General features: G+C 30.1%; 2 protein-coding genes across 2 annotated transcripts; both read right to left on the reverse strand.

Moving 5' to 3' along the window:
* Positions 1-8,167: 8,167 nt before the first annotated feature.
* On the reverse strand, positions 8,168-8,781 carry LOC130813765 (uncharacterized). Its single transcript, XM_057679628.1, has one exon. It carries the CDS (start codon positions 8,726-8,728, stop codon positions 8,321-8,323), a length of 408 nt encoding a protein of 135 aa, XP_057535611.1. The 5' UTR covers positions 8,729-8,781; the 3' UTR covers positions 8,168-8,320.
* Positions 8,782-15,766: 6,985 nt separating this feature from the next.
* On the reverse strand, positions 15,767-20,497 carry LOC130813766 (RING-box protein 1a-like). The gene is made up of 5 exons (XM_057679629.1): positions 20,234-20,497; positions 20,100-20,150; positions 19,937-19,996; positions 16,209-16,280; positions 15,767-16,093 (listed from the first exon to the last, which is right to left on the reverse strand). The coding sequence occupies exons 1-5, from the start codon at positions 20,352-20,354 to the stop codon at positions 16,056-16,058; spliced, it is 342 nt and encodes a 113-aa protein (XP_057535612.1). The 5' UTR covers positions 20,355-20,497; the 3' UTR covers positions 15,767-16,055.
* Between the last annotated feature and the right edge of the window lie 613 nt (positions 20,498-21,110).

A 21,110-nucleotide genomic window follows, 5' to 3' on the forward strand; every position in this document is an offset into this window, starting at 1 on the left:
TTCTAAAATGTTAATATTATGAAAGTATAATTTTTAAAATGAGCCGACCGTGCACCTATTTGTTTTCTCATTTAATTTTTTTTCCTTTTCACAAATTCTTGTGAAGACCATCTCTAAATAAGCCGACCCATTATATAATTTTTAAAATATTGTAAGTAGTTATTAAGAATGATGTAAGTAGAAATTTAAGATATAAAAGTAGTCATTTAGGATACGATAAGTAAACATTAAAGATAATATAAGTAGGCATTAAGAATGCGATAACTAGACATTTATTTTTAATGAGTTAGGCTTGAAATATGTCTTTAAAAGGAGATTTTTTTTTAATTGCACTGGACGGTTAATAGTCTAATTATTGTTCATTGAAATGTGCTACCTGCTGCCTTTTCCTTAATTGGAAATTCGCTCTATTCGAACTTAAGACATTCTCACATTTGGCAAAGCTCAAATATGGTTGCAAACTCGGACACTAAGGGAGTACCTATCTAGAGTATTAAATGCCAATCACTAGTCAAGATAATACTCTTACAAATTCTCAACAACTACTCTTGTGAGAGACGTCTCTTAAAGAAATGACTTTAAAACAACAAGTCTATAATTTTTTCTTTTTCATTTATATTAATTGGACTATTTAGCCCATATATTTAATGCGTCTCTCGGAGAGATCGTCTCTCACAATAATTTGTGAATTCTTAAATGATACAGTTTTATAGTGAGATTATTTTTATTGGATTGATCTAATGTATATGTACAGTCTTAAAGTAATTATTTTTTGTAGTTTTTAACATGATTACTTATAACATTAATTAAAGTGATCAATTAAAAAAATTGACTAATTATATGAGTTTGTTACGGTGAGTGAGCTCATACTCTTTTAACTAACAATGCCCATAAATTGAACTTCTCAACCTTTTTAATAAACAGGGTCGTTCTTGAGGTAGGCCAAGAGTACCACCGCTCGAGGCCCAATATACATAGGGTGCCTAATTTCTAGGATGACCATATATATCATAAGTATGCATTATTGACAAATTTCACATTTACATAATATTTTGTTTATCATAATACTCCAATCAATTAAGTTCATATGATACATTGATAAATATAATGATAATAATTAACTTCATATAAAGAGGTCTCTATTATTTTTTTTAAGTACTTATTAAAGAGTAAAATCGATAATCTATAAAAAAGGCTCATGTTTATTATTTTGTCTAGGGCCTATAAATATAAAAAACGCCACTGTTAATAAATGTATAGTTGTGTTTAAATTGGACATTATCAGCTCGTTAATACTGATCCAAACACGAACGACTACCAACTTTCAAAGCATTTAGTTAAGTAGGTCAGTAGGTGTGTATATATGTTTATAGGTAGGTCAGAGAATCGTCGTTATAAGTAAAGGAGAGAATTAATTTTTTTATAAGTGGTGAAAATCAAATACTATCACATCAAAAAAAAACCCTTAATTATTAAATTAATTCATAATTATTGTATATACATAAGTTCAACGTTAATTACATTTTGAATATATGACTAGGAGTTCAAATCTAGTTATATACTATTAGGGCTAATTCTCTAAATTTTTTTCAACTAAACATGTTATATATTTTAATTGTCGTTTCTCTATATTTAAGCTAAATATAGGTATTAAGTGTTGCATTTGAATTTTTATTACTAAAAGTGAGATATAAAAAATAAATTTGTTTAATTTAGGTTTTCTATGACAATTACAATTTTGAAATTGTAACCCACCACTATAAATATTCAATAGGAGTATTTTTATTAAGCAATTTATGTATGAGAACATCTTACAGTGAGATAAGTTTATAAAATAACCTAATTATAATTACTAAAGTAATGAACATAATACCTAAGAGATCGTCAGTTATTAAAATGACCTCAAAACAAAAAGCTTATATTATCATAATATGTATTAGTTGGACTATTAAGTTCATGTCTAAAGCTCGTCTCACAGTGAACTTGTCTCATAAACCAATTAACTAAGCTGTGAAATTTAATCAAATTTTAAATTGTATTATAATGAAACCCTCCTAAGAAAAATTTGTGTATTTTAATTAATTAACTTCACACAAGTTAACATGGTAAGAAAGTTCAAGTTTTTCAATATCCAAATACATGGTTGGGGATGTGTTCTTATCAACATAAATTCACAAATTCTCATTTAACTCAGGTCTTCTCCCGAGATGATTATATCTTGAACTAAAACGTCCAACTAAATTAATTAAAATATTTATATTTATATTTTGAACACTTGCTTTTGAATTTAGTATTTTTATAAGGATTTATTTTCTTAAGACGGTCTCATACAAGAATTATTTACAGAAATTTGTTTTTGTTCTACTATTGGGCCTAGAAACCAAACTATACAAAAGATGGCAAAGTTCTGCCCACACCATTAGTTAACACGAGTCATCAGGCCATGTTTATTCGTGTATTGCTAACTCAAAAGAATCCATTATGCTTAAGAAGATCAAAGATCGGAAAACTTTAACTTTTAAGCCCAAAAACATTTCATAAACTACACTAAAATCGGGGAATATTAATTTTATAAATTGAGGTGTTTTAGGTGATTTGAAAAGGTAAGAACTCCTAAGGTGTCGTTCGAAACAAAAATGACCAAAACTGATTTTACTCAAACTTTTGTTCATTTTTATTAACCACAATAGAAAAATAAAATTAGTATTTGTAGTTTATAAATTTGGTCTTAAATTTGAATTTCTTGAATCACATGATAAATATGTATGGTCATGCACTAACGCTTTTGATGTCTAGTTATACTTGCATCAAACCTGACTTTATATAAGGGTATGAGTCTTTATTGTGTGACAGATCGGGTCTTGCTCTAATACATTTAACTCTACTATTTATGTATTGAATCGTACAATAAAACTAACTCAACCCATAAAATGGAACCTTTATATAGACTTTACTTTACCTGAAATGTGACTTATTTTAAATACAAAGCATCTTGATCTTAATTTTTTGACATTCAACTTAACTATTTAAAAATTATCAGGTGTGATTCTCTAATGTATCAGCATTAAATATCACTCTTAATTTAAACCATATCTAATTGAGATTCAACCCACAAATTTAGTACCATCCCAATCTTGACTCTAGATTAAACACGTAGCAAGGTATGATAGAATTGCTTCTAAAACGATTATACACGTTGTATTATTATTATTGTTGTTTTCTTTATTAATTGTTATTTTTACTTTATTTTATTTATATTTATATTGTATTTACCATCATTTTATGTTATAATGATGCTTGGGCGATACAATGCAAGCATGCGGAGTTACCTTCAGACTTACTCGGCCCTAGACGTTGCAAAAACCTCTCTTATTCTTTGTCGAATCGAGGGACTGTTTGACCGCGTTCTCCTTTATGGGTATGCGTTGCCACCATTCTTTCCTCCCAGACTCTGACCATAGTTTTTTTATGTCGGAATACAGTGGGTATGATGATGAATAAAAAAGTTGGTACAACTTGCAAAATGTACATTACTACTATGTCGCGTCTACCAATCGTGTTAAAAAAAACCTATATATATACCAATCTAATAATAATAAAATCAGTTAAAGAAAAATAAATATAAAGCAATCAGCATATAAATTCTTAACATATCTTCAATATATATCTCTTGAAGATCTCATCCTGATCATACATTCATACTTGACATTTAATTATTAATAATTGCTCAAGAAAAATGAATCTGCGTTCTAATTACATCATTCACATGCATCATCCAAATATCGTCTAAATGTTGAATCTTTTCCATTAAAAAAGTTTAAAATAATAATAAATAGGAGTACAAATTTTATTTTAATAGAATAGATAATTTCTTATCTATCATCCATGTAGAATAAAGTTGAAATAAACAACTAAAAACGTATACGTATTTCCGAGTAAAACAACAATATATATGGATCGCTATTTCATTCAGTGACATGATTTAGGAGTAATGATAGGTCACTATAACATAGTTGGAATATATTTAGTAATATTTAATTTAAATGTCACTATATTAAATTTATAATGGTATATATAGTAGATTTAGTGATATTTATTAGACCCTTTAGCAGAATAATAAAAAACCATTACTAAAGCTTTTAGTGAGATAAGATCTAGTGATATTTTTCATTAATTTTACTATACACTATAGTAACAAATACATATGTCACTAAAGGCCAAATAAAGTGTCACTAAATCACTTTATAATGAAATTTAAAATAAAAATCAATAATTATTACACAAAAAATATAAATCAGTGATCTTTTTTAATGTTACTAAATCATATGTCGCAAAAAGTTAATTTTTTTGTAGTGGGTTATTTATTTTTTAACTTAGTAATTTCTTTTTACATCGATATGTTTTGAATTATTTGTCTGCATTTTTCAAGGAAAAAAACTCCCACCCGGACCCTCTCTTGTACGGGATCCTAAGAGTGTTATTTACCTTTTTTATCTTTTTTTTATGTTTTGAATTTTTTTTATTTTTTTTGCTTTGACCTAAATGAGACAACGGTAGACAAGAAATTATCTTTCTTGTCAACACAAAGTAATTGATTTTTATTTGTTTTTCAAACAACTTTAGTGAAAAAGTTCTGAATGTTATTTGATTTATTCATTATTATTATTATTATTATTATTATTATTATTATTGAGGATCATATTATAACATGAGGAAGGATCTAGCCGGGAGAGCTTAGTCTTATCGAGATAAAAAAATATTAAATTATAAAATAATATTTAAGATTAAATTAAAGAGAGTAATGTACAGCGCAATACTGTAGGATATTATTTGTTACGTAAGCGCATACGATAAATATTAGTGTAATATTAGCGATCCTCTTGATTTTTGAACAAAAGTTTAATGATCATCGATCAGCGGTTCAATTGACTTTAATATTTAATGGGAAGCTTACGTCTCCCTTCTTTTAGCTCAATTAATAATAGCATAGACTTGTGTTGTGTAGAGAAGAAATTAGATAGTACGACTACCTCACTACGAATCATCATCATCTTTGTTTCTCGTTTATAGAAATTATATTTAGAGTAATAAAGGATGAAAAATAGTAAATTATAATTATAAAAAAAAATACCGTTAAAATATCCTCCAATTAAAAAAACATGTTAAAAAAATTAAGCAAAATAAGACAAATACCTAGTCAAGTCCTTATAAGGGTGCAACTCATTAATGTCATTTCTAATTTGCTCTTTTCTCCCACGTTTTCTTAGGCACTTCTCTTTCTATCAACCTTGATACTTTCTACCATTTCCACAGTCATTTTAGTGGCTTTTTTTACACATATCCAAATCATCTTAATATACTTTTACGTATCTTTGTGTCAATCTACATTTAAGGAAATATACTTAACGTCTTATTGGAACATGTCCAAATAAGAAATGAAGGATTTAAATTTAATGAGTAGTATTGAAAACATGTTATATGGAATATTAAATGCAAATAAATTGATTTTATTCTCGTGTCAAACGTCAATAACAAAATATTCTTAATGTCTTATTTGTATTAGTCAACATTTAAATTGAAATATCTTTGTATTTTTGTTCTTGTTTTGTTGCTTTATTGTTTATGCTATGTTTTTCTCTCTTTGTTTTTCGTTTTGTTTATCATCATATAGAAGTCCATTTAAGTCTTTCGTTTCATATTATGATTAAACTATCTAATATATAAATAGCAGATATTGATGGCATTTTCATGTTGTTTATAGTAGATTAATTTCTCTAGTAAATTTAAGTCTTATATTTGTTTAATCTACAGAAAAAATTGTTCTGAATTAATAATCTTATCCTATTGCTCATCTGTTGCGAATAATCTTTACTATTGATTATTTCTAAATATTCCAACCCTTGTATAACTTTTGCCAACAACATACCCCTTGCCACATTTTTATTGGCTACCATAGATATCTACGAGTCGTCCCACTCATTTATGCTTCCTCCTTATGCCATTTTGTTGGTCTATCCCTACTCTTCTGATAGTAAGTACCTATACTAACCGTTCAAAATGTAAGTGGTGATGTCTGCAAACATTGAATTATATAATGGGGAGATTATTCACAATAAATAGACAATAGATAGATTATTTAGGAAAGTTTTTTATATTCTATTTTGACCAATAAATTATGTTAAATATGCTTTTATCTATATTAAATATATAAAAATAGTCGACATTAATGATATTTTATAGGACTTACATAGCTAGTCCATATAAATCATCATTTAACATCCTTTTTGTACAAATGTTTATTATGAATTTGATTTGATGGGACTATTTCCACTTTGGGAAAGAGAGTATTTGGCCTAGTTTATGTACTTCATTTGTAGAAACATTTTTAAAAGCTTGGGCAAACACAAAGTATTTATTCTCATATTCGATATAGTTATGGTCATAGTTATAGTCCTTAACTCAATATTTCTACAAAAATTTAGGTCAAGAAAAGATAGCCCTCTTGTTTTGATCTGGTTGTTTTTTGCTTTAAAATCTTCTGTTTAATAGCACTTGTTCGAGCACTTTCAGATTTTCATATCAGAAAGTTTTTGAACGTGATTTTAAAGACATTATAGATATCAACTTGTATTTTTAATTTTAATTTCTGCATTATTATTAGTTATAACCAAAATTGCATAACTTACAAATCACGAGACATTATAAAATAGGGCTTAGCCATTAAAATTAAATAGAGAGGGAGCATAAAGTTATTTTATGTTTTCCTTGATTACTAAAAATATGATGGGATGTTGAGTGATGGACATGTAGATTGCCACTGTCACTGCAACTTCAGGACTCTTCAAGACTATGCATATATTGGTTGGATGTCACATAGCATTAGCAGTGAAGAATAAGTGTGTGTTTTATGTCAACACATAGATTATCCTAATTTTTTACCTGATTTTCCGGACGAAAATATGGAATTTAGTGGCTAACACCTAGTTTATGAATATATTATATACTGAACAAATTCATGTTATTTTTTTTTATCATACTTCTTAATAACTGTTGGATACTTGGATATATAGATGTGTTAAAATTTGGAATTGTGGAAAAGAGTGATAAAGAGGAGAATTAGACAGGAAACAGTGATTAGAGAGAATCAATTTGGTTTTATACCGGGAAGGTCAACTATTGAGACAATTCATGTTTTGAGGAGACTGATGGAGAAATATAGGGAGCGAAAGAAGGATCTACATATGATGTTCATTGACTTGGAGAAAGCGTATGATAGCATACCACGACATGTCATCAGGGATAGCCTCAAGGCTAGAGGTATCTCTTCAGTGTACATTAAGATTATACGGGATATGTATGACAGAGTTTCGACTAACATTCAAACACCGATGGGGATAACAGATCCTTTTCCGGTTAAAGTTGGACTATCTCAGGGATCGGCTCTAAGCCCTTTCATTTTTAATGTCATTATGGAAGAGATTTCTAAATCTATTTGGGAGACGGTACCGTGGTGCATGCTATTCACTGACGACATAGTGTTGATAGCAGAAACTAGAAAGTAGGTTAGTAATAAATTGGATGAGTGAAGGGAAGCTTTAGAAGGTAAAGGCTTGTGCATTAGTCATACGAAGACCGAGTATTTGCGCTGTGACTTTAGTGGGACATCACCGTTAGGTGAACCAAAGGTGTCCATTGATAAAGCACTTGTTAAAAGTACGATCAAGTACAAGTATTTGAGATCGATTATTCAAAGGGATAGGAAGATTGATGAATATGTAAATCATTTTATACATGCGGGTTGGTTCAAGTGGCGAGCAGCCACTGCAGTGCTATGTGATAGGAAAATCATGAAAAAATTGAACTATTCTAGTTATTTTCCTTTATTAAAATAGGAGTGAGTATAATGAAAACAAATAATCTCTTCTACTCATTAAAAGTGTCATATTTTTTTTGGATAAATTTATCTTTTATTCGTAATTTGTATTTTATTATTAATCTATAAGTTAAAACATAGTCAAGTGGAATCTTGTTTAATTCGTCTCAAAGCAAGAATTATTTATGTAACTTTCTATAATTTTTAGTTATGCATAATTAGAGATATTAAGGAATAAATAACTATATCGGATATCGTGCATATAGGACACTTGTGATGAATACGCATGAGTAGTATATAAAAGAGATTTTTTTTTTGAGAACTATAAAAGAGAAATTTATTATTATAAAAATTAGATTACTAGTTTCTACAAATCAAATATTAGTTACAAACTTACAAGTTATACAAGAAAAAAAAATAAAAAAGCATACAAAATGTTGGATCACATCACATGATGATAGATCTGGGATTGGCCATAGCAGCAGCACTAGGATAACTACAAAAAGAAACTCCAACAACAGGAACAGCAAAAGAAGTTTCCATTAATACTCTTTGTTGATAAGATTCCACTGATGCATTAGCTTCTATCAAATCCTTGATTAATGACTTATAATACATCTTAAGCTTTCTCAACATACAGGAATAGTGAATTTTTTGCCATCTTAGGCGTATACGCCGAATAAATCGAGCTAGGAAGAAACCTCGTCGAGGTTTCTTCCCACCGAGTTGAATTGATGGGAGTCTACGACCTCGCCTTCGTAGTCGGATCTTGGGCCGGTTTGGCCAAGAGATGGTGGTAGAGTTGGTGGTTTGGGGTTGTTTGTAGAGGGTGGTTTTTGAGTAATTAGAAGACATATTAAGGGATGTGACAAAATGTGTGCAAACATACTTTTTTTTGGGGGTTTTATAACGGCGATAAGTTAGCATAGGAGACTTAAAGTAGTGACAATATGCGAGGATGGGCATCTTTGTGTGCACTTGTGTGGGACCTACGTCTAAATATTACTTGTCTGTCCCAATAAATTTGTTAAAAGAAAATTATGTGTTTTAAAAAATTGGTAATAAGTGAAAAAAGATAATGAATTTTGTGACTAAAATTTAAAGAGAATTAAAATATATAAATAAGATTAAAAGAAAGTGGTTAAAAATTGTTCAAAAATAAAAATAATGTAAAATAAGTAATACCAACTAAAATGAGAATTGATGTAAAATTAATGGGACACAGAAAGTGCTTATCTTCTTTCCTTTATTGTTAAAGTATAAAATATATAATAACGCATCAATCATCAACTTAAGTTTTAATTGAATTGATTTCTTAATGCTTTTATTAAATTTTAAATAGACAAGAGGTCACGAGTTGAATCTCACATACCCTACATTTAAAATAAAATGCTTTGCGTCAGATATAAAAATGGTGTGTATTTCATCTACATTTCTAATTGAAAAGACTATGAAAAAAACCATTAGCTTAATTAAATTTTTAGTTGAGTTTTCTCTTTTGGACTAGGAGTAATAGAATTTCATATAAAAGTCAAATTTGCATTTAATAATCATAAATGATTCTCAAGATCTTCAATGAATTAACTTGATTTAAAGACCCATATATGAGTATCATCATCATTTATTACAATTGACGAACTCTCAACTCTTTTGTTATAAATTCAAAAATTAATTTGGGATATGTTATGGTCCTTTTTTAAAAATTTATTTACATAAACTAAATTTATTTCATTTAATTAAAATTCAATTACACGGATTATGAAAATATAGTCAATATTATACTCCCTCCAATTTAAATTACTTGTCTCATTTCCCTATTGGATAAAGTCACCTTAGTTGTCTTATTTTCTTTTTTAGCATGGATTTTTTTTACCAAACTACCCTCATTCTCCATGTGATATTACCAAAATACCCCCACTTAACGTACTTATCTAGTTATCTATACTAATTAACCCTCCCCAACATAATTAAGAGACTAACTTTCTGTAACACCCCGATATTTTTCCGATATATTAAATGATTTGCTAGTAATATTATTATTATTATTATTATTATTATTATTCTTTTTAGAAAAATATATTTCTTTTTATTATTTATTTTGTTAGTAGGTTAAATCATGAGACTTCAACTTTTAAGGCAATTAAAACCATTTCAAGTCCAAACCTTTTTCCTAATCTATCTTTAATTTCAAAAAAAAAGGAAAAAAAAAAATAAAAGTGGGAATGTGAATGGGTGTTGGCCGGCCATAGGAAGATTTTGGGGGAAGATTATAACTTCCATTTTGGTAATCCTATAATTCCTTAATTAATTCCTTACCTTACATCCTTCATTTCAAAGCCATTTGCAAGTAAGAGAACACTCCCAAAAACTCTCTAATCCTCACGCCTAAATCACCTTTGGTTCATCAATTTTGGTGTTTTGTTCTTGAGCAATTGTGAGTAATTCTTAATCTAGTTTTTATTTTTAAATTTTAATTTAAATTTCTATGATTTTTATGTGTGTTATTTTATAGTTTATGATTTATTCATGATTTAAAAATTCATGTGTGAAAGTATGATGTATTTTCTATCTAAATTGATGTATGTTTTTTTTAGGGTTTTGGATATGTTTACATATGTGTGAAGAAATTGTTTGATAGATGATTGAAAATATATATATATATAAAAAATGGATGTTCATAGAAAAAAAAATGTATGTGGTGTTAGGAATTTATTTTTTTTATTGATTAGTAGAAGGAATTTATAATGTTGGTAAAAAAAAATATACATGTATATATGTGATGTGTATGTGTGAAAACATTTGTAAAAAGAATTATATTGAAAAAATATATATAATAATAATTCATTAAAATTTATTTTTATGTAAATTTTGTTGTTTAGAATTAATAGGACATAAAGCATTGATATTTATATTTTTGTGATAAAAAAATGATGGAATGACAAAATCCCGTAGGTTTTGAAAATGGTGAAAAAAAAATGTGTTTTTGGAACATTTTTGGCTTTGAAATTAAGTTAAAAATACTTATACTATGTTATAAATTATGAAATTGGTACCCGGGGGTTTTGACGCCTTCCGGACGCAACGGTGAAATCGGATTTTCAGTTTGACAGTTTTAAGTTGAGTTTCTGGACAGATTGTATAGGCTATCCGGTTTTGTGTATATACCATGTTATAGTATGTGATGGATGTTCATGTTGTGTGTAGTATTCTAGGTATGGATGTGACTGTATATGTGTGTTATGGATGATTTGAGGAAAATGTGTATGTGTGCTTATTTCCCGAATACGATTGAACCTTGTAGGAAGTCGATTCGTGACCGGGAATTGATTAAGACGCTTGTGAGTTGGTTATCTTGCTTAAGGTATGTACACGCAGCGTGGTTCGCATTAGTCCGATGTATCATATAATAATGGCATACAAAAGTAAAGTATGGATATATAGTACGAATAATGTTATTTTTCGAATCAATAATTTTTATACATTGTTTTGATAAGCAGAGGTAGTATGACCTCACTAACTTTAAAGTGGACGTAGTATGACGTCAATTGGTGGAAATGAATTACTCGCGGTATATGAGGGCATTATGAGCCACCGCGGGGGTATGCATACTTAACCATAGGCACCGAAGTAAGGCGAGTGTCTATGGTAGAGACTTGCTTAGGGGTTAGCTCCCCCTAATGTATTGTCTCACTTATGGAGTTTGGAGTGTACCGGCAGTATGGCTGGATAGTACAGCAGTATGGCTGACTAACCTTTACATGAAAATAATTATTCTTAATAAGCATGATCGAAGCATAAGGTTCTGTGAATTGTCAGCTAATAAATTAAAACTTTCTCTTATATTATTATTTATTTGGTATGCGACGTTTGCTGACGTGTACTTTTGGTCTTAACGACCCTGCGATGATGTTGTTACCTATCTGGGCAATGACTAGCAGTAAGTTAAGTTGCAGGTGTGGGGAGTGAGGATTGTCCCTTGAAGAAATAAATTATTAGGATAGAGAAGTCTTAATAAGAACTTCAAAATTTAGTTTAAAGAACATTTGGTTTTTATGAGGCGATTTTCGTTCTCAAGTTGTAATAAGTAGATTTAACTTTTCGTTCTTATCCGCTGCTAAGAATTTCTTATTATCTAGTAGTTCATAGTAATGCTAATAGAACTCGATCCGCACGTTTTCCTTAACTTCAAACCCGTTTAAAACTGTTTTATAACATCCCGGTTTGACTCGGATTATAGTTGTCTCGTTTTTAAAAGGTCATCTTCTCTTTTCGTACGACCCGAGTTATTCCGAGATGTTACACTTTCCCTCCCTTTTCCATAAAACCCACCCCCTCCCTCACTTTATAAATTAACCTAACCCTAAAAATCGTGCATCTTCATCTTCATTTTCCTATGTTCATTGTTCATGTTTGAAGATGAACATCATCATCTTCATCTTCGTCTTCTTCATCATCATCCTTAGTTTCCCTCTCTCTCCTCTTCAAATTCATCCTTAGTTTTCCTCTCTGTCTTCGTCATCTCTCTCCTCACTGATTTAACCTAATTCTAATAAGCCCTAAAACTAAATCTGGGTTTGATTCTCTCTTTCCTATGTGATCTTCTTCGTAGATCTGCTTTTTGAAGAGTATGGATTCACCAAATTCATGTCTTTCATGGGTTGCTTCCTCTAAGGAAAATGATTTAGTGGGTCCTCCTAATCCTTGGTTTGACTACTACCAATACGTCCCTCCATCTTCTACCATTTCTATGGAAACGAATCCTAACTGGGGAAGGGAGTTGAATTCAAAGGATGAAGAAATAGAGGGTTTGTTTGACTTACAAGTAGATCTACAAGATCTTTATATTGAGAATCTATTCCCCTCTTCAGACGAAAAGTCACTTAATGATGCTGATCTGAAGCTTGATTTTGATGATGTTCATGGTCCCTTCTCTCGTATGTGGATATACACAACCTTTCTGATTTATGATGATTTCGGTATTGTTTTATTTGTTCTTTGTTTGATATATATTTTTTGTGGTCTGTGATGAATTTGAGACCCTATGTTTGTGTTTGCCCTATGATTTTTTTTGAGGGTACACATTTGATTTCTAGCTGCAAAAAACCCTAAAAACGTGATTTGCCACCAATCTTGGATTTTGAGGGAATAAGCCATCAAACATGATGTTTAGGAGGCTATTCTCTAACCAGATTCAGGAGGCAACATTTAGGGTTAGGATTCTTTGTGATGAGAACATTTATTCTCTGAGAGAGAAACAAGTTGATAAAGTTTGAGGCCATACAGAATTTGTTCTTCTTTTTGATTTCATTAAAATGTTTAGTCTTAAACAAATTCATGACATGTCATACATGATGTTTACATTCTAACATTTTTTTGACCAAGTGTTTCCCAAAAGTGAGTATTCACAATAACCCAAAAGTATACTCATGTATTTGTTTTTAAAATCTGAAGTTAATGAAAGATTTAATATCCGCATGCGTATGTAGCGAGAGGGTTGTTCGTTATCGGTTGCCGCACAAAAGACGTTGAAGAAATCAAGGAAGAAATAAAGATTTTTTTTTATTCTAAGTTTTCAATTTTTTATTTAAATTATTTAATTTTAGTTTAAGTACTTTAAAACTTTGTTAATCATAAATTATGGATTGTAATTATGTAAATTAAATAAATTCTAATGTGCAATTGAATTTTCCCTCCAAATTTAAACTCTATCTACTTTAATTATGAAAAAAGAGGGAATCATTAGTACGTAATTCATACTCTTAAAATACCCTAACTATTCACTTTTAGATGGTCCCCCACTACCCCTAATATGCGTGCAGCGTGCCCAACCCAAATAGGATAAGTAAATTGAATTGAAGGCAGTACGTCAAAATCATAAAAATCCATTAATTAAATCAATTGATAGATATTAGATACTCTATTTGTCTTAAAAGTTACATTTTTTAGAATGCATATCTCATGAAAACCGACACATTTTTTATATTTAGTCATAACTTACACTTTTTCTTTAGTTGTACTTCATAGATTTAACTTATTTATTCATTTTATCAGATATCCCTTCCACTTCTCAATATATTATACTATTTTTTTATACTATATTCATAAAAAAACACTTATATTGTACGTATTGCAAACCTGGTGAGAGTGGAGGGAGTAGAATTTTGGTAATTGGTAGCGTGACTGAAGAAGCAACATCACAGGATAGCAGCTTGTGCAAGGTTCTTCAAGGCTTCCTTTCCATCTTTCAAGACAAAAATGATGGAAGTGTGGGAAGTGGGCTTTCCATTTTCCATTTTCAATTTAAAAAACAATATTATAATTTGAGTTTCATACATTTACTTCTTTAGCTAAGGAGCTGCTTGAATTAAAGGTAAATATTTAAAAGGTAAATAAAAATCAACATAGTAAAACAAAGTTAGTTATATAGGCGTAGAAGATAAAAGAAATTTGATTGTTAAAGAGGTGGAAGAATTGGTTAGAAAGTATAATAATATACTTTTTCCTATTCATCTTAAGTGTTTCATTTTGGTCAAGTCATCTTACTTTATCAATTCATCCTTATTATTTACTAAATTTAACTTTTTCACGCATTTACACCTACTAACCCTATTTTAACCCTATTAAAATTTAAAAACACAACACTTTTTTCTTTTACATGTGGTCCCATTTGACCAACTAAAAAACGATGAAAAGTCAAATGAGACACATTGGGTGAATAGGAGGAAGTATAAAATAACAATTGCATTTATGGGTATAAGTTTACCTTAGGGGATGGTGGTCGGTGGAGGAATATATTTCCTCCAAATGACAAAATCATCATTCATTTTCATTTATCTCTTTTAGTTTAATCTCATTCTACTTCTTTTACAATTATTTTAATTATTTATGTGCATTTATACTTACCTTTATTTCATCAATTTCACTTTTTACTCCTTTAAGTATTTACGCTCAATTTATTCTAAAATATAAATTAATCCCGGTTGTTTGTTAAATTTTATTCGACTTAAGAGATGTCATATAATGTTATGTGACCATTAGCATCCACATAATTTTAAATATTATATTATACTCGATTTTACTTTGATATTAATATTAACCTTCTATTATATATATATAATTGACATTCAGTCGTCCACCGACCATTTCAAATTATTTTTGTTTAATTTTTCTATGTTGAATTATATTTTCCATGTGAAATCGATTCAATGTTTTGCTAGATTCAATGTGTATTGCACTTGCTCTTTGCAACAAAAAATTATATAACATTATACTCCATTACTCCCTCCGTTTCTTAATAAAGTTTCTATAAAAAATGTTTATGAGAATTAAGAAAAATAAAATCTTTTAAATAATAAATATATTATTTTATTGAATATTAATTAAATAGAGAAAAACTTGGGATCATTAACATTTAAAAAATATTAAAAGAAAGTTGATAAAAAATATATATAAAGACCACAACTAAAAAAAATATTTTTATAAAATTAGTAGGAAACATATGGTAATATAAAAAAAAAAATACTTTCATGTGATGGCTATGAGCCTATGCTGCGAAGAAACACCCGAGGTTTTCAGATCAAGGGCGTCTGCCTTTAATACTTGAAGCTACACATGACGTAACAATTCGAAAAATCATTAATGAATAATAGAATTGAAACCAATGTTTCGAAAAATCATTAATGAATCATAAAATCATATCCAACTGATTCAAAAAATCATTAATGGATCATAAACCGTATTCAACGATTCGGAAAATCATTAATGAATCAAAAAATCGTATATTCGTATCCAACGATTTGGAAAATCATTAATGAATCATAAAATCATATCCAACGATTCAAAAAATCAATAATAAATTATAAAATCATCAATGGATCGTAAGTCTGTGTCATGCAAGATTTTTCCTTAACAGGAATTACAAACTTATAAAATGCATCAAATCTTTACCCAAATGGTACAAGTTATATGATTAGATGCAAGATTGTGAATCCAATACAGTTAAGCGTATAGTTATGACATTCAAAAACAGTTGGAAGTCATTCACCGATAATACTCGCATATAAGCTCATGAAGATAAATAACGCTTTATATGACTTTAAACTTTAAGCAATTGTTACAAATTTTCCATGGACCATCCCCGATTAAGCTGAAGAAAACCACTCAGTATAACGACGTAACCAAGCTAATGACCATATTTCTGAAACTCCCACTCGCTGTTATCTGAAAAAGTAAATAGAATAAGCCTCAATAAACTAAGCACTTCAGAGTTCACATAAGAAACTAAGGGACAAGCCCAAATACTAGTTGAAGGACTACTGAACAGCACAACATATACCTAATGGACAGACTTGTCGAGTTTTCAACCAACGGCTGATGCAATGGAAATGGAAGGCATGATTGCAGACACCTACACCACCCAATACAAAACTATTAGAGATAACATACATGAGCAACAAGAAGGGGCATTGAGCCAACATACAACATTCCATTCCATTACCCAAAATCATCATATAGCTCCTAACTAGGGTTTGAGGGTCGGATGTACACAACCTTACCTTTGTTATTTACAACAAAACATTTGTTTCGATTGACCCTTTCTAGCAAACATCATCTACAACTTCATATTAAAAACGTAAAAAACAAAGTGGAAATGTTTTAGTTAAACCAGTTGATATAATCCATCATAATTCAAAACTAAAGGATTATAAATCTTTGGCCCATTGGCACAGTCTAGGCATTGAGCCATCATGCTGTCTAAAATACTAGCAATCACGGCATAATGCCACTTTCAAACAGCAATGCTGGATCATTCTACTATACCCTTATCAAGGTTGACTAATTGAACAAGTGTAGGGATATTCCAATAATATGAAAGGAATTCCAAAAACATCTCACTATGTCCTAAAGTATAAGGCTTTGGCTAGCTGAAACAATTTGATCCTTTGCTTGTACTGATAACATAAGTACATACTACATAACAACACAATTGTAAACGAAATTGGTATGACAAAGGATTGAATATTTGATGGCCAAGTAAAAACTGAAACTAGACAGTTCAGAGAAATAGATTATATACAATTTTACTCAGAGTTCCAGGCTAGACCTAGCATACTAATTCAGTTCTCAGCCACAGAAGCATGAAAAGAAAGGCACACTTATATCCAATGAAGCTCTCCAATTGAACAATTACGAATGTCTAACCTGCCAAAAAATGACACCAATAGTACACACTCGGTGGATTATTTCTCACAGATTTACATTTGGGAGGTACAATTTCAATTGACTCATGATACCATTAGGTCTCAAAAATAGATATTTCAATTTTGAGCAAGTTGGTGAAGTTTATCAACTTAAAGAGTTAAGACCTAAACATATTTTTCAAAACCAAAAAATTAAAAAATCATTCTTTTTTCATCATTTATCAAAATCTTAAGCAAATGGTTACTCGGATAAAAAATACTAACCTCCCACACAATGACTTAAATTTCGTTACATTGTAACTATATCATCAAGTTCATCTATCTAACTAGGTATCAAATTTCATTGACATTTTTAGCTACCTATTAGGTTTAGCACCCTTAATTTTGAAAGATACAGGGTGCACCAGTCGCAAAGAGTCATAGAGCGTAAGCGCAAATTGAAAGCAGGGTCATTTTGTAGGTGAGGCACACATTTTTACTCAAGCTTATAAAACAATTCTACAGTAAATTTGAAAATTAAAACAGTATGCTAATCTTATTATAAGTGCATGAAAGGTTTAAACCATTTGTTATGATTGTCCTAAGGTACTGATATAGTGCAAACTAGCACAAGTGAATACATAAACCTACATTCTAAAGCACTTTATATGATTGTTAACACATTTTATATGATTCAATATTCATGATCCAAATCTTCCAAATATGATACATATGCATTGATGAGTGAAGACCCAAGAAAAGAAAGTTTAAGGAGTTAAAATTGGCTCATTTGAGAAAACTGAAAGTTGGTTGAATGAATGTTCATGGAGAGTGAGCATATGAGATTACTAAAGCGCACATTTTAAATCATTTTGTCTAATTTTTATCACATTGGATCATTGCACATTTTAAATCATTTTGTCTAATTTTTATCACATTGTGTTAATTCATGACACAAAATCTCCAAAAATGATACTTATGCATTGTGTTAGAGATTTGATCATCCAAAATATGAAAAGAAGCTCAAGAAGACAACCAACATCAAAGTACAAAAAGACATAAGCTCGAACTTAAAATCAAGTCCAAGTGATCCAACAAGGGAGAAAAGGCTAAAGGGGGATTCAAAGCCCAATGATGAAAATTTCATTCAATTGTTGATATTACAAAGCTCAACCATGATAGGATTCAAGTTCGGAAAAATCCAATACCAATTTGAGTCCAACATCGACATTAAAGTCCATGAAGGACATTTGTAACTAACTTGTCATACTTGGAGTGAAATTCAGAGATCGAGAATTTGATGTTTAAATTAAGTGAAAATAGGATAAAGTTATGGCTTTCAAGCCCAAGATAAAAGACCCAACGCTACAATTGTTCCAGAAGAATTGAAATTTCATGCAGATGATCACGCTAAGGAATCCTAATCAAACTAGAAGTGCACTTAAACTAGAACTCAAGTGTTAAAAGTGATTTCTTGATCAAAAAAAATATATTTAGAGCTTTCAATTCTTATTTGACAATTATTACACTTGGATTGGGAGTAAGACGAGTTGTCCATATTTTTCAACCTTGAGCAAGTTGAATGTATTCTTGAGAAGTTGAAAAGCTTAAAAATTAAATTATGTGGTGAAATTTGCATGGGTGTTATAGTCAAGAGTTTTCATAATATTATCCTTTGAAAATCATCATTACAACCCATATAATAATCCATCTTCAACATCAACTAACAACTGCCCATCATCATCATATTCATCCACAAGTCACTAACCTCGTCAACATTTCTCCATTTGTCCATTTCTTATCAAGACCTATAAAGATTCAATTATTGGATTAACCTCATAAAAACACCTAATCCTAAATTCACTCGTCCTTTGTATATCCCATTTTGGATAAACCCAAACTTCTCTAAAACCTCTGTCATTAATTCATCTCATATAAACCTTTATAACAATTCAATCTTTGAATATTTTCCACCACCAATACAAACAACCATCCCCTTGATCGACAAAAATGGTTTCCATTAAACTCCTACTTGGTACCTTGATCATTTTCGTTTGCTTGACATCTTCTATTCATCCTTAACCTTAAAACCTCAAAAAGCTTCCACTTTTTCCTCAAAACACCTAAATTCAAATTTCCCTTGCCTCTCAATACAATCCTAATCCTACTCAAATTACGAGTCACCTAACTTTACATATAGCACCCCTTTGTATACACAACTTTATATCACATAGACGAGTAAAAACACAAGCAATGAACGTTAGGAGACATTAAAATTGGCTCATTTGAGCCAAAGAAAAGTTGATTGAAAGAGTATGTTCATGGAGAGAGCATGGAAGAGGGTGTGATCATGCTATAGAATGTGACCTAAATGATAGAGGGAGTTACATAGATGAAGGAGGTGCAAGGAAATGAACATAGGCTTCAGTGGAAGGCCACTCAAACAGCAGCCAAATTGCTTGGACAAGCCATGTGAAGGGCACCATAGAGTATGTGGTGCAGTTGAACAAGCACTTTAGTGTCTTAAACGACCAGCCATGTGAATGGGGCAGCAACATTGATCGACTAGGTGTGCAGCACGAAAAGCAACGCTTTTTGGTGGACAAAAATGGATTTCGCAAACAAAGGTGGATATGCCGGTATAACACATGAGAGCTCGGACGAGCAACTTCCATGCTCTACTATTAGAGTACAACCAAATAATGACGGTACCAAACACAACAGAGATCACACATGAAAATTTAAACCAAATAATGCCGCTATAAATTTGTTTGACAGCAAAAACCAATAAATAGCTAGAAAATTCCAAATTTCAATACTATGAGAAACAATAAATTGATAAAAAATGTAAAGCAAACACCTGCATTCAAACAAGAAAACTTACCCCACGCAACAGTGCACTCCTCGCTCGTAGCACTAGCTTGATTAGCTTGGCATTCAATACCTATAATCCAAAATCAAAAGCACCCAAAAAAATAAAGGATTCCACAGCATAAACCCTAGTTCGTAAAAGTCTCCCCTCCAAATAAATATTTAAAACTACTCACATAGATCCATAATATGATTGCGGCAAATCGCACAATTATCAACGACAATATCTGCAAAATAGAATAAGAGGATTTTCTAAAATGAAACGGGGAAGTTGGGAAAAAAAAATTAGGGTAAAGATGAGTAAGATTACCCCAAGCCCAAAGAGCAACAGCGTTCCACTTTTTGATCTCGAAACGTTTAGGTTTCTTGGAAGAAGGACCTCCGATGCTGGAACCCTCGCCGGCAGGTACCATTACTACGTCTGTATCCATTTTTTTAGGGGAATTTGGGAAGAATACTCCCAAGAAAGACTGAAGTTAGGTGCAGCCGTGCAAGTATGACCGTTTAGTCTTTTTTCTAGATTTATTTACTATTTTTACAACTTGGGTGAAAAATGAAGACCAAATGAACACATAACAGTGTCATAAATGGGCACATAACAAGAGTACATTATACCTTTATATAGTACACTAAGGTATATATTAATGATAAAATATATTAATGTAGGATTTTATTAGATTTATCTTAATGTAAATAATTTTAATATATAATTTTTAATAATTTTTCATAAAATATATTAAGAGATATCGAGGCTCAAAATATACTTTGAAATACGTGCAAAAAGTAAAGTGAACAAATAAAAAAAAATAAGAGAGTAATATACATCAAGCCAAATTAACATTAGTATAGATTAAAATTTATATAGACTTTGATGCTCTAAAAATATGAAAAATTAAAAAGGTGACATTTTGATATTCTAATAAAATATTTTTCCATATATTTGATTAGAATATGATCCTTATAATGAACATAATAAATCACAATCAATCAATATATTCTTTTTACTCAATTTATTAACTTCATTTGATTATTTAATTTGCTTTTTTTTTTTAAAGAATATGGAGTAGATGACATTTTGTCTTTACAATTAGTATATTAAATTATTCAATAAATATTCGTCTAAGACATTATCTCAGTATACCATTACAATAAATTGTAATGTAATTCATTTGCTCACCATAATTTTT

This window comes from Amaranthus tricolor, chromosome 5, assembly GCF_026212465.1.
Source record: "Amaranthus tricolor cultivar Red isolate AtriRed21 chromosome 5, ASM2621246v1, whole genome shotgun sequence".
NCBI lineage: Eukaryota > Viridiplantae > Streptophyta > Magnoliopsida > Caryophyllales > Amaranthaceae > Amaranthus > Amaranthus tricolor.